Source organism: Myotis myotis, unplaced genomic scaffold (assembly GCF_014108235.1).
Source record: "Myotis myotis isolate mMyoMyo1 unplaced genomic scaffold, mMyoMyo1.p scaffold_m19_p_1, whole genome shotgun sequence".
Lineage (NCBI taxonomy): Eukaryota > Metazoa > Chordata > Mammalia > Chiroptera > Vespertilionidae > Myotis > Myotis myotis.
The window spans coordinates 15,961,516-15,975,136 of record NW_023416313.1 but is presented as its reverse complement, the minus strand read 5'-3'; the positions used below and the strand labels follow the sequence as shown (position 1 = coordinate 15,975,136).

Sequence of the window (13,621 nt, the reverse complement as noted above, 5' to 3'; positions counted from 1 at the left end):
ACACACACTGGAGCCTTCCCGTATCCCTCCCCGGCCCCAATTGTACACTGGTTGGGTCCCTCGGAATGGCCTGTGCACTCTCGCAATCTGGGCTGAGGGATCCGCCAACCCCCCCCCCCAGGGGGGTGCACAAATTTCGTGCACCAGGCCTCTAGTATTAGATAATAGTATACAAAATAATGTAATTTAGTATCATATAAACTGAAAGAGAAACATTTCAACAGTGACAAATACAATAAAGAGGCTAAAGAGGACTTAAAAATAACCAAGGGATTTATTTAAAACTAGAGGCCCAGTGCACAAAATTCGTGCATTGGGGGAGGGGTCCCTCAGCCAGGCCTGCACCCTCTCACAACCCAGGACCACTGGCTCCTAACCGCTCGCCTGCCTGCCTGATCTCCCCAAACCCCTCTGCCTGCCTGCCTCATCAACCCTAACCACTCGCCGCCTGCCTGATCACCCCTAACCTCTCTGCCTGCCTGCCTGATTGCCCCTAACCACCTCTGCCTCAGTCCCTGCCACCGAGGCTTCATCCAGAAGGATGTCCAGAATGACGTGCGGAAGGTCGTTTGGCTGTCCGGTCTAATTAGCATATTATACTTTTATTATTATAGATTAGACCACAGCAGAATAAAGAAAACAACTTTTATGGAGAAACTAAGAGGGACACCAGATGAGGGGGGGTAGATAACAATGCTTAAGAAATAAGGCATTATTTATTCTACAGTGAGTACAATAGTAATTATATAGTTGACCCCCCAATAAATCACATCTCCTGGTATTCATGCCCTCATATAATCCTCTCCCACGTAGACTCTGAGCTTAGCCAAAACGTGCTTTAGCAAATTTTATATTAACAGCCTCTGGCAAGCAGAGGCATGATAAGCACTTCTACATGGGAACTTGTTTTCTTGCAACATTGACACCTGGAAGCCAGCTGCCATACTATGAAGAAGCTTGAGCTAGACTCCTGAATGATGAGGTCACATGGAGAGAGACCTTGAATGACAAGAGTCACTTTAAGTATTCCAGCCCCAGCAGAGTTCACAACTGAGTGGAAGTGCCATAGTGACCTCAGCCCATACCTAGGGGAACAGAAAAGGTGCCCAGCTAAGCCCAGTCAACCCAGAAAAATCAGAAAAAATAATAAACTGTTGTCATTTTAAGCCATTAAAGTTTGTGGTGGTTTGTAAAGCAGCAATAGATAACTGATAGAGCCAAAATAAAATATATATTTGAGAAACCCAGGAACATGAAAGTAAGGATTCTTACAAAACTGGGAAGATTTGATATACACATGAAGGAAAAAAAGGAGGAAAAAAAAGGTAAAATACAAAGGGTAAAATTAAAATATAAAGAGAAAAACAAAAGATGTTGACAGAGTTGAGTCATATGAGTAACAATGGGAAAATTTAAGACTAAAACTTCATTGTGTGTTATGAGAATGCCAGGGAAAACATTTTTCCACCTACTTCATCACTTTCATCTACTTCAATTCCACCATCTTTGTCATCATCCATTTGTTTGTGTATTGTTTGAAGAGCTTCCAGACTAAATCTATCTTCTTCTGTGAAGCATGGTGGACTCAATGACAGGCAGGGATCTGAAAATAGAACAAAGAACAATTACTAACTTGCCATACCAAAATCCAGGCTATCCTTAGAAGGTATAATATTTTTTAAACCCAACAAATTAAATTTCAAATTAAGTCAAACTACAACCAGAAGTTACACCAATAGATATAAGAGCAGATATGAAACGCCAAGGGATTTGAAATTTTCAATAATATCCTTATTCTCAAACCATTCTACGTAAGACCTCATTTAATGTTGTACTTTATTAATCTCTATTTATTTTATGAATCATTTTATCCACACAATTAATTATGAACAGGGCTGGGACAATATTCTTCTTTTGCTCAATTGTTCATAATACCCAGGACTTGGTTGGGCACATTTGGGGCTCTGATAAATTAACTATCATACATTAACTAAAGTTCTAGACTTCTATAGTGTGCAAACTAGTGACAAGATTATAAGCTAAAGTGATAATAAGAATATCCAGTAGTCAAAAAAGCTCACAGTCTAGTGAGAAAGAAGGTATGTGGATAATATATTGGGTTAGGTACCACTGAAAACATTAGTCATAGGATACTATTTAACCCAGACTGGGAAAGAAATGTCAGAAGTTTCCTAGAGGTAACCTTGGGGAGTTTTAAATGACCTGTTAGTTGTTGCACCAGGAAAGAGAGAAATGTATGCCTGGAAAAAGAAACATCATATGTTCAGTGGCATGAAAACAGCATTCAGAGAAATGCAACTAGTTAATATATCTGGAATACATGTGGAAAAGAGTCAAAAGATCAGGTATGAAACTGATAACAAGATGCCGTATCTCTAAAAGTGATTTTCCATACTAAGGAATTTTGATTTTTAATCCTGAAGACTATAAGAAGCCCATAAAGAATTTGAAGGAGAGGACTAACACAATCAGACTGGTTATAGAAATATCTCTGGTGACAGTGTAAAATAGACAAGCTGGAGGCAAGACTTGGAGGCATAGCTGTCAGACAGAGTACAGTAATTCAGAAGTACTCAACTGTCCATGCCTCCAAGGAATGGAAGAGGTAATGGATAAAGACTGCTGCTGTAGGGTTTGGTGCTTGGCCAAGTTACAGTAGCAGAAGGAAAGAAAAGACAGGTGTTGAGGATATGACAACAGTAATTAATTTCTCCACATAAAATTTTATTTCCTAACTTAGAATAGTTAGGAATTCTGAAATCCAATACCTGTTCTAAAGTCTTTTACATTCCTTTCTTAGTTTCCTTTCTAGCTTAATTCAGCACAAATGATCATTTTAATTCAAATTACTGACTTAAGTTTCTTTAAAATATATGAACCATTATGAATATCTGTGCCTAAATGAATCAGGTATAATGGCTACAAAAACAATGGCTAAAATATCAAAACTGTTCTCCTTTGCCAACATCTCTTAGACATCTACCTTAGCTACCCAAAATGCATCAGTGCATACCATCCTATATAATAAATAGGTAATATGCAAATTGACTGTCACGCCCTCACACAAGATGGCTAGCAGGGGAGGGCAGTTGTGGGCGATCAGGCCGGCAGGGGAGGGCAGTTGGGGACAACCAGACCAGCAGGGGAGGGAAGTTGGGGGGGACCAGGCCAGAAGGGGAGGGCAGTTGGGGGTGACCATGCCAGCAGAGGAGGGCAGTTGAGGGCAACCAGGCCAGCAGGGGAGAGCAGTTAGGGGCGACCAGGCCAGCAGGGGAGGGCAGTTGGGGGTGATCAGGCCGGCAGGGAGCAGTTAGGCATCGATCAGGCTGACAGGCGAATGGTTAGGGGATGATCAGGCTGGCAGGCAGGTGAGTGGTTGGGAGCCAGCAGTCCCTGATTGTGAGAGAGATGTCTGACTGCCGGTAGTCAGACATCCCCCGAGGGGTCCCAGATTGGAGAGGGTGAAGTTTGGGTTGAGGGAAACCCCCCTCCAGTGCATGAATTTTGTGCACTGGGCTTCTAGTGTACTCCATATCAGACCATTTCCCCCCTCCAAACAGATTTTCCTGTTCCTTTAAATATGATATGGAGTGCCTATAATATGCCAGGGCCCTTGTTGGTGTGGGGCACCCAATATGACAACCAAGACAAATTTCCACCCTCAGTGCCCTAACCTTGTGTTACTAGTAAATGCAACATGGTTTGATTTATCTTTTTAGCATTATATTCTGAACATTTCTGTCTTTTCTCTGGATCAAGGCCAACACCTTCCACTGAGAAAAAATGAATCAACTATACAGAATAAAACTTCACTCAAGTCAGCAATCAATACCAATGTTAAAGTCCAGGTTGTTTTCCTCTACTTAAAAGCAGATGCTCAATCTGATTATTCAGAAATAGGCAAATGAATTAAAGTGATTTCACCTAATAAGAAGCACCTACTACATTCTAGAAGCCAATGCCATTTTATGTACATAATTTAATCCCTACAACCCAGTGTGAGGCACACATTACCTCTACTATTCAGATGAGAAAATGAGACTCATGAGTAACAGGTTTAAGATTCCAACCCTAAAAATGACAGTACTGAGATACAAACCAAGTCTTTTAAGTACCAACTCATGCTCCAGGATCAGTAGAATAAACATAAATGAGTATCACTAGTGTCAGAGAAAAATAAAGTTTTGCTATCCTAGATATTACCAGGACCTGGTTGAGGACCTAAGAGAACCAAGAAGCATAAATGTGCCCCAGGGAAGGGGATCACTTGACACTTCAGGAATGATATTCACAATCTAGAATACAAACTTATACTTGTCACATTTCTCTTCCTTTTGATAATGATGTGTCTTCACTTCAATTCACACTCCCTTGAACAAACCTTTCTAACAAGTATATCATTCCCACATAGACTGACATATTTGTTGCATGGTTTAAATATATATAAATACTAGAGGCCCAGTGCACAAAATTCATGCACAGGTAGGGTCCCTAGGCCTGGCCAGCAATCAGGGCCAATTGGGGCCTTCCGGCTGCCAGCCAGGGCCTTCCTTTGTTCTGCACCACCCCCTGGTGGTCAGTGCATGTCATAGTGAGCGAGCAAACTCCAGTCTCCCAATGGAACTCCTGTGGGAACAACTTGCATATTAGCCTTTTATATATATATAGATAAGAAGCCAAATAAATTAATTTCTGAATACAAGTTATTTATCTAGCAAATACATAAATGCCACACTCTAGGTTAGACACCAGGTATACAAAAGTAAAAACAAAGTTAAATATGGCAGATGTAATGACAGATATGTAATAAATATATAGTGGTGGCAAGACTAAGGGAATAGTCCTGTCTATATGCATAGCAAGAAAAGCTTAAAGAAGAACGTGATATTTATGTTGATTCTTGAAAGAGGAACAAGTGTCTGCTAGGAAGATATGTATAAGCAAGAACATAAGCTGCTAAAAGTTATTGTACTAACAAAATAATGACAATAACTATTGAAGGTGTTTAGAACAGGCCTGCCTAAGATATGCTACCTTGTTATGTGGATTATTTTAAACTGAAAGACATAGAGAACCTGTGGACTCACAAGAAACTTTTATCTCTCCCTTAAGAAATTTAAATGTGAGGCCTTGCCTCTAATAAGAGTTATTAGCAGAAATAATTTTTATGACCTATCTATAGGGCAGGGCAAATTTCTAATTACTGAACATCTGCTCTCCTTATTATCTTGTGAATGACCTTCTGCTGAAGCTCCAAGTTATGTTACCTCATCCTTAGCTCAGAATGCCTTATGTCACTCATTTTCTCTTTTTGTCTCTAAATTTCTCATGGATTTCTTATTTTCTCTTGTTAATCTGTCTCATGTAGATTTAATTGTTAGACCAGCCAAAAAAAACCATGAAGGATAGAGGAAAGTTTCTTCTTCCCCCACATTATCAGTTATGGGATGTCCATTATACATCACATATATATAAATAACATATTCATTTTAGTTTGCCTATAAAGTAGGCATTATTATTCCCATTTGATTAGATAATTAAGAGAAAATATTGACAGATTTACAGATTATCCTAAAGTGACAATAAAGAAGAAAAATATTAATAGATTACTCACTGAAAGTCCCTGCTTACAGTTGCCCCTGTTTTCTCCCAAGTATACCCATGGCTGGATAATGCCTTTCAGTCCAACTCCTGTGTTTCTTCTCACAGACCATCCTACTTCCCTATCAAAAACAGCCTTCCCTTTTACTCACTTGTGTTTTATTTTTCTTCATAACACTTTATCATAGCATACTATATTATGTCTTTGTTTGCTTACTGCCTAATTCCTCCACTATAATGCAATAATGTGACCACAGACTTTGTTTTGATCATTACTCTTTTCCAAGTACCTAGAGCAGTGTCTGGAACATAATAAATGATCAAAAAATATATGCTTACTGAATTACTTCCCTAGTCTTCAATATAAATGTAAGGAAGAGAAAAACTTTTCAGTAAATTACTTGGCTAACTGGAAAAGTAAGATGTACAAACTGACAATAAAACTCCTCACTTCTTTATGGCACCAAAGTTAAATCTAAGTAGTTAGTAGAAATCTAATAACATTATTCTTCTGATTCAATGGCCTCTTAGAGCTTAAGGTTTAAAACCTATTTATTCATGGTCAAATATTACTGTTTAAGTATTTCTTGAACAAAATATACATGTTAAGCAAAAATAATTGAAGGAAACTTTAAAATATTTAGGACGGTCTTCCTCAAGTCTCTTATGCATTGGCATAAAGATAAAACATTATGAGGACAAGGTCTAAACCTGTTTTATTGATTACTAGACATTAGTACTAGTATTATACAGTATATGTATATTATTACTATACACTAGAGGCCTGGTGCACAAAATTCATGCGGGGGGGGGGGGTGGGCGCCCCCTGGCCTGCACCCTCTCGCAATTCGGGATCCCTCGGGGGATGTCTGACTGCTGGTTTATCGGGATTGGGCCTAAACCGACAGTTGGACATCCCTCTCGCAATCCGGGACCGCTGGCTCCTAACCGCTCGCCTGCCTGCCTGCCTGATCACCTCTAACCCCTCTGCCTGCCTGATCGCCCCTAACTGCTTCTGCCTGCCTGCCTGATCACTCCTAACTGCTTTCCTGCCTGCCTGATCACCCCTAACTGCTCTTGGCCCCCGCCGCGGTGGCTTCATCCAAAAGGACATCCGGAAGGTTGTTTGGCTGTCTGGTCTAATTGGCATATTATGCTTTTATTATTATAGATTACCACATCTGATAAGTAATCATACCTGACTTTTACATACAAGTAACTGCATTTTGAGTGGCATTAGAAAAGAGAAATATGTGGGGGGGTTAGAAAAAGAGAAAGCAGAACAACAACAAAAACATAAGCTCTGGGATCCATAAAGAGTAGGCTGGCTTATATTTTGTGTTGGTTCTCAATTGAGAGTGCTACTTAGTGCTCCTCCCTTCTTCCTCCTGCTCACCTCTCCTCCAGCTGCTGCTTCTGGCATTTAGTGGAGGGGTGGGAAGGCCAAGGATGTTAAGTTAACTGACCCTGTTTTCAACAACCAACAACCCAATTCAAACTTTAAAAAGTCTTCTTTCACTTCTGATATGCACTTTAGGGCAGAAGCTGTTTTATTCCCTTTTATGGCCAGTCCGACTTAACAAAGAACTGTCCTCTGCTATGCCACTAGTATTCCTAAAAGGAAGAAAACACTAGTAAGTGACAGGTGGAGGAGTAGTAAGGCATAAATCAGGAAAGATAGCCTGGGGCTATCTGTCAGGGAGACACAATAAACCTCAGAAAGAGGAGTCTAAAAGACGCTACTCACGATTTTTAAATATGACTGTAACATGATAATAAAAGTAACAGAGAGAAATTTCAACTTATATTTTGTGTCGTGCTTTCAATTCAAAAACTTTCCCATATAGTCACTTTAAATTAAATGTTTGTTCCCAACAATGCCTTCATCCCAACCAACCCGACAGAAAGTAACATAATATAAACTGTAATCTGGCAGTGAGGATAGAAAGAAAAGGTCAAGCTGAAGTGACAACTGAATGTAGCAAAAGGAGACAAGTTTTACTGACATTTTGGGGCCAAAAAGTGCAGGTGAAACAAAGATACATTTCTCTTCTATTTAGCTGAGCCAGATCAAACAACATCGAGTTTAAAAATGTGTCAAATGTGATTCCATTTAGTCTTCACTAGAGGGATATATATTTATACCACATTCTATGCTTTTTCATCACAATCAATTATTATATGTAGGAGATACAGTTCAGAACCCCAAGAAGATAATAGCTCAAGAAATAAATGAAGCTGAAAAAGTAAATCCAGTCCTTCCTACAATACCATTAAGGTCAGCAAATTTCATGCAAAAAAGATCAAAAGAAGGGGATTCAGCTGACTGTTAATCACAGACCAATGACTGTAGCCCATTAACAATGAGCAATATCATATACTGCCAAGAACATAGCTTACACACTGAAAACTATTTATGAGTCTCATGATTAGGATTTTCTTAATTATTACTACTGAGAGAACATTTTAAAAAAAATATCATTTGTGTTTATTACTTCCATTAATAGTTCAAGCATTTATCAAATAAAATACTCCAATCTGAATATTCTGAAAGCAAATTTTTTTCTAAAATCTTCAGAGATAATTCTTTGGTGTCAGTTTTCAATAACCAACAATGCAATTCAAACTAAAAAAAAGTCTTCTTTCTCTTCTGATATCCTCTCTAGGGCAGAGGCTGTTTTATTCCCTTTTATTCTCAATGTCTAGCATACCACCAACAGCTAGTATATAGTTTGACTAATGACTATTTCTCAAAAAATCTAATAAATAATACAGGCTGCTGCATACTTTAAGAAGTGAACTTCAACCCATTATCTATGACATTACCTGGTATATAGTCGACATCTAACATATGGTAACATTTATTGAGAGCACATTATGTGGCAGAACAAATGAGAAAGGGAAAGTTGTAACTAGCATATCCAATGCTATAACTGGATGCTATAAAAAAGCACATCTAGAGGACTCTAGAATCCCTAATATTAACTCAAACTTTTGAAAATTTCAACAGTTAAAGGAGGCAGACCTTACCAATAGAAGGCTACAAAAGTAAACTACTATAAAAGTATCTATTTATGGCAAAAGTAACAGAGAGAAAGTATTATACTGAACAAAAAATGAAGGCCTTTACTTTGAAACCGCTTGTCTGATGATAGCCTCTTTAAGGTTTGAATCTCTTTAATCATTCGTATTAAAAAGTATCTATTAATCAGTCTGTACTCTTGTGAAAAGAAAGAAGTTTCCCCTATTTGTAGCTAAAAATTTCCCTAAAAAACTGCTAATTTTGCCTGGTTGGTGTGGCTCAGTGGTTAGGAGAAGACCCATGCACCAAGAGGTCACTGGTTCAATTCCTGGTCAGGCCACATGCCTGGGTCTCAGGCATGCAGGAGGCAACCAATGGATGTTTCACTGATGTTTCTCTCTCCCCCTCTCCCTTCCTTTTTCTCTAAAATCAAAACATACTTTTAAAAAACTGCTAAGTTTAACTATACATTCCAAATGTTTTAAATAGACTGTCCAATACAAACTCAATTGCTTAGGTCCCTTCCCACTTCCCAGGGACATTTTTCAATTTACCATCTTCTAAACATCTCATTCCCACTGATTCCCCTACCCACACAAAGCATAACGTCCTTGCCACTTGAAGAAGTTCCTGCTGGTCTTCCCAAAGAGCCTCATTAAAGGTACTAGTAGAAGACAGAAGGTAATGCCTCTGTCTCAATACTATTGTGATATGCAATTCATTTACCAACACATTCCTCTATCCAAAAAATATCTTCGTTTATAAATGCATGGTTAACCAATATGTTCCTTCTGAAAGGGCGAGGGCTACGCCCTCCATCTTACCCTGGATCCTCCATGTTGGGGCAGAGGCCATGTGCTCAGAAAAGTGCCTTCTTCCCGAGCCCAGGCCCCTGCTGGCCACGCCCAGGATTTCTTTGAACTAACCAATGACAAGCAAGGGATGTGCGCGCCATAGAGATGACCACATCCTGTGTAACAAGACCCAACTTGCGCCTGGCCAATCGGCAGGGCCACAGCCAGCTCCCCTCCCCTCACTATTAAAGCCCTGATTTTCACAAGGGTCTCACTCGGTTTCCGGTCGCTGCGTCGACTGGAGGCCCGGGTCGGGTTAGCTAACTCAATAAAGGACCTTCTGCTTTTGCATCGGACTGACTCCCTGGCATGGTTTCTTGGGGATCTTGAATTCTGGGCATAACATTTCAATGTATGTAAATAGAGGAATATTTATGTGGCTGTATTTATCTCTATATTTATTGAAAGCTGTCAAATTTTTTCCATTGTGTTTTATACTATAAACTCCTAGATATCAATATGTTTATAACATTGTTGCATCTGTCATATGTGATAAAATACTGTTGACTAGGTACCAAAAAAAAGTAAACAGGTTCATGAATACAATTATTTACTGGGTCCTGGTTTCCCAGGATGCTATAAAAACTTAATAAAAAATATTTTAAACAAAAAAAGAAGAATTTGGGCATACACACACACACATAGAATCACAGAAGCAATTCCCAACTTCTCTGCAAAGATCTTACTGACATGCGCAACTGGGAGCAACCTGACCAAATTAACAAGGAATCAGGATTCTAAGAATCCAGGACTCTTCTGAGACAGTACCTCATACCACTAACATTTTGATTAGCAACATTATGTGCACAGAGTAATGGAATAGTTTTGCTTATTTTTAATTTGGAGGGAATAATATGATAATTCAGAGTAACAACTATAACAATGTGAATGTATTTAATGCCACTGAGTTGTACACTTAAAATAGTTAATTCCATTATACATATTACCACAAAACAAACTATAATCAAAAAAGAAAAAAGCTATAATGAACAAAGATCATTAATATTATCCCACCTATATCAATACAAGTATTGATATAAGGAGAATGTTGTTGCTACTGCCAGGCACTGATTCAAGAGCATGACACTGTTACACATTTCTCTCCGTGCAAGAACTTAACAATTACATAAAATGACATTAATATCCCAATTTGACAGATAACAGAAGTCTATAGTGGGAAGAAAAGACCTTTAATGAAAAGACCTCTTCCTGTCACTTATTGTATAACCTCAGTAAAGCTATTTAATAGCAGCCTTGCAAGACTGTTACAGAATTAAACTATGCATCACCTAACGTAGTATGTAGCACATATTTGGAGCACAATAAGCAACACCCAAAAGATAGCCTATTATAATTACCCAGAAAGGTAAAGTGCTGAAGGTAAAGGTAAAGTAGGAATTAACTAATAAATGGCACAGTAGGAATTCAATGCTATATCTCCTGAAATTTAAGTCTAACCTTTCCATTATATTACTATTACCTTAACAGATATCAAAAATATAATGTTTTTAATTAAACTTAACTCTAAATATCTTGTGGCTGATTCCAAAACCAAATACCCCTAAAATACAAAGAGAAGAAAGAAGGAAGAGAGCATTATTGGGTAACTATTATATATCAGGTGGTTTACTTGGTTATCTAAATGTCTCTCAACACACTGTACCTTTAGGATCATGGTGCTGCTTCTCATGATGAATAAACCAAGATTCTCATAGGTAGTAATTTTCCCAGGGTTAAACAACTGGTTATTCATTGGTTGAAATTCAACCCAGGTCTGTACAAATGCAAAGAACTTAATATTCTCCTATATCCCACAATCTAGCTAAAGAATCAGACTTCCCTGTTTAAAATATGCCCAAGCCCTGGCTGATGTGGCTCAGTTGGTTGGAGCATCGTCCCAGGCAACAGAAGGTCACGGGTTCGATTCCCAGTCAGGGCACATACCTAGGTTGCAGGTTCGATCCCATTAGGGCACATATGTGACCTAACCAATCGATGTTTCTCTGTCTCTCCCCCTTCCTCCCTCTCTAAAATCAGTATCTTTTTAAAGAGAATTTCTGAAAGCAAATTCCAAACAAGAAATTCTACCTAAAAGCAGGTTTATTAAAAGCAGTACTTACTGCAAGTATATTATCTCCAAAGATTACTATTTTGAAAAACAAAAGGCTCATTCAGATGTAAGTTTTGCTATGTGCTTATTTGTTCAAATAATTATTTTAGGAAATTCTTAACTTTCTAAGGGAAAACAAAATTCGTGTTTCCAGCTGGGAAGCAGAGTTCATTGTCCCTCCAATTTGGTCTCAGCAACAAAAAGGAGTAATTCCCAGTCCATGTACCATTTGTTACATAATAACAGAAAAAAATCACAAAGCTATGCTTCACTGGATGGAAGCAGGGTGAGTCAGGCATATGTGCAATGTGATAATGGTCACAACCAGACTTGATGTTTAGGACATTTGTAAATCAAATACTTCTAAGTTGGGAACCACCTATATAATGTAAATGTAAAAAGAAACAGCCAGCCAATCCTTTTTCCTATATATACTATGTAACATTCAAAAACAGGCACTAGTTTGCTTTGGTTTGTCTTTGTTTGGGGAGGGAAAAGTCTCATAAAAATCCTCTATTAAAGTTTTGCAAATTCAACTTTCAACACACAGGATTCCAAAGTAATGTAGTTAACAAAGCTTATTGAAATCTTTTTTGATAATTAAAACACCAAATCAGAAAATATTATAATGGTGTCTCTGAATTTTAAAGAAAATAGCTTCCTAGAATTTAAAAAAAAAAAAATAGCCTCTTTAATATATCCAAAACAGCAGAGAGAAACTGAAAATGTCAGTACTTATTAGCAACCTGCAAAAGGCCTTCAAGCAAAAAGCAGAATCAAGCAAAGCATCCCTTTAATAGTTTATGAAAGAATTGACACCAAACTCTGAGGATCATTAACTTCATTCTCCAATATAGTCTTTTCTATCCTTTTCACATGATTTTTCACATCATGTGATTATAGCACCTGTTTCTGCTTTAAAATATGTAAGTTAACAGTGAAGGAAGTTCAGAGTTACCCAGAGGTTACTGGAGATGTCTAATATGTAGCAAATACTATTTATAATAAGTATGGTAAACCAAAATACTCCTGAATAATGTCATTTTTCTGACAGTATTTACTTCAGCTCTTCAGTAGGAACGATTTATTGTCATCAACTTTTAGGTGTTCTCTCTCTCTCTAAACACCCTATTTTACTGATGATAACACTAAAAGTAATGGAATTATTAGTTAATATGAGTTAAATATATCAAAAATACACACACAAATTAAAATTCTCCTTCAGATTCAAATAATTCTCTTTAGGAATGTATATAAATTTATTCCAACAACTCTGCCACTGTTCAAAACTCATGGAACTCATGAATTGGCCATAAAATTATACCAAAACATGTGCAATGTTTTCTGTATATTCTTAAAAATAGTGTAACTTTTTCCATTTAGGATGGATGTAAACTTAGGAAAATAACTGGCAGAATATCATTTCTGGTCCAAATGAGGTATCATGTCCAGTAAAGAAAAAGATTTTTCTCATATGTTCCATAAATATAAAATAAATTCTAATTCATTAACCCTTAAACTTAATCTTATTGTTTTAGAATAAGCCATTAATACTTTAAATTATTTTAAATAATTGTGACCTAAAAATAACTGTGTGATAATGTAAGTTCCTGGAGAAAGAGCACTAAAGATATAAAACTGGCCTAATATATATCTTAACTGAACTAGTTATTTAGCAGCTCAATACAAATATATTCATTGATTGAAATATAATATTCCCTTTTATTTCATAAATTTTCCAAAATATCATTTCTCAATTTGAACTAAAACCAATGTAAGCTATTGATTTAACCATGAGTTTTGTTCAGTGCTATATTCCCATCACCTAGACTGCCTAGAACAGTGGTCGCCAACTGGTGGTCTGTGGACCACTGGTGGTCCATGACGTCCGAAAGGTTGGCAACCACTGGCCTAGAACATAGCAAGCACTCAATAAGTATTTACTGAATGAGTGCATCAATATAAAAATGTAATGAGTGGTCATAAATTAAGCTGATTTACATTTACATTTAC

General features: G+C 37.6%; 1 protein-coding gene across 8 annotated transcripts in view; it reads right to left on the bottom strand.

Moving 5' to 3' along the window:
• STIM2 (stromal interaction molecule 2) overlaps positions 1-13,621 on the bottom strand; it is a 145,326-nt gene that overhangs the window by 82,865 nt on the left and 48,840 nt on the right. For 5 of the 8 annotated variants that reach the window (XM_036330789.1, XM_036330799.1, XM_036330735.1 and 2 more), the window contains exon 2: positions 1,473-1,603. In XM_036330789.1, the coding sequence (XP_036186682.1) occupies positions 1,473-1,603 (131 nt within the window). Of the gene's footprint in view, positions 1-1,472; positions 1,604-7,018; positions 7,182-13,621 lie in introns of those variants that run through there. The other 3 variants (XM_036330757.1, XM_036330766.1, XM_036330775.1) reach the window with 2 other exon arrangements.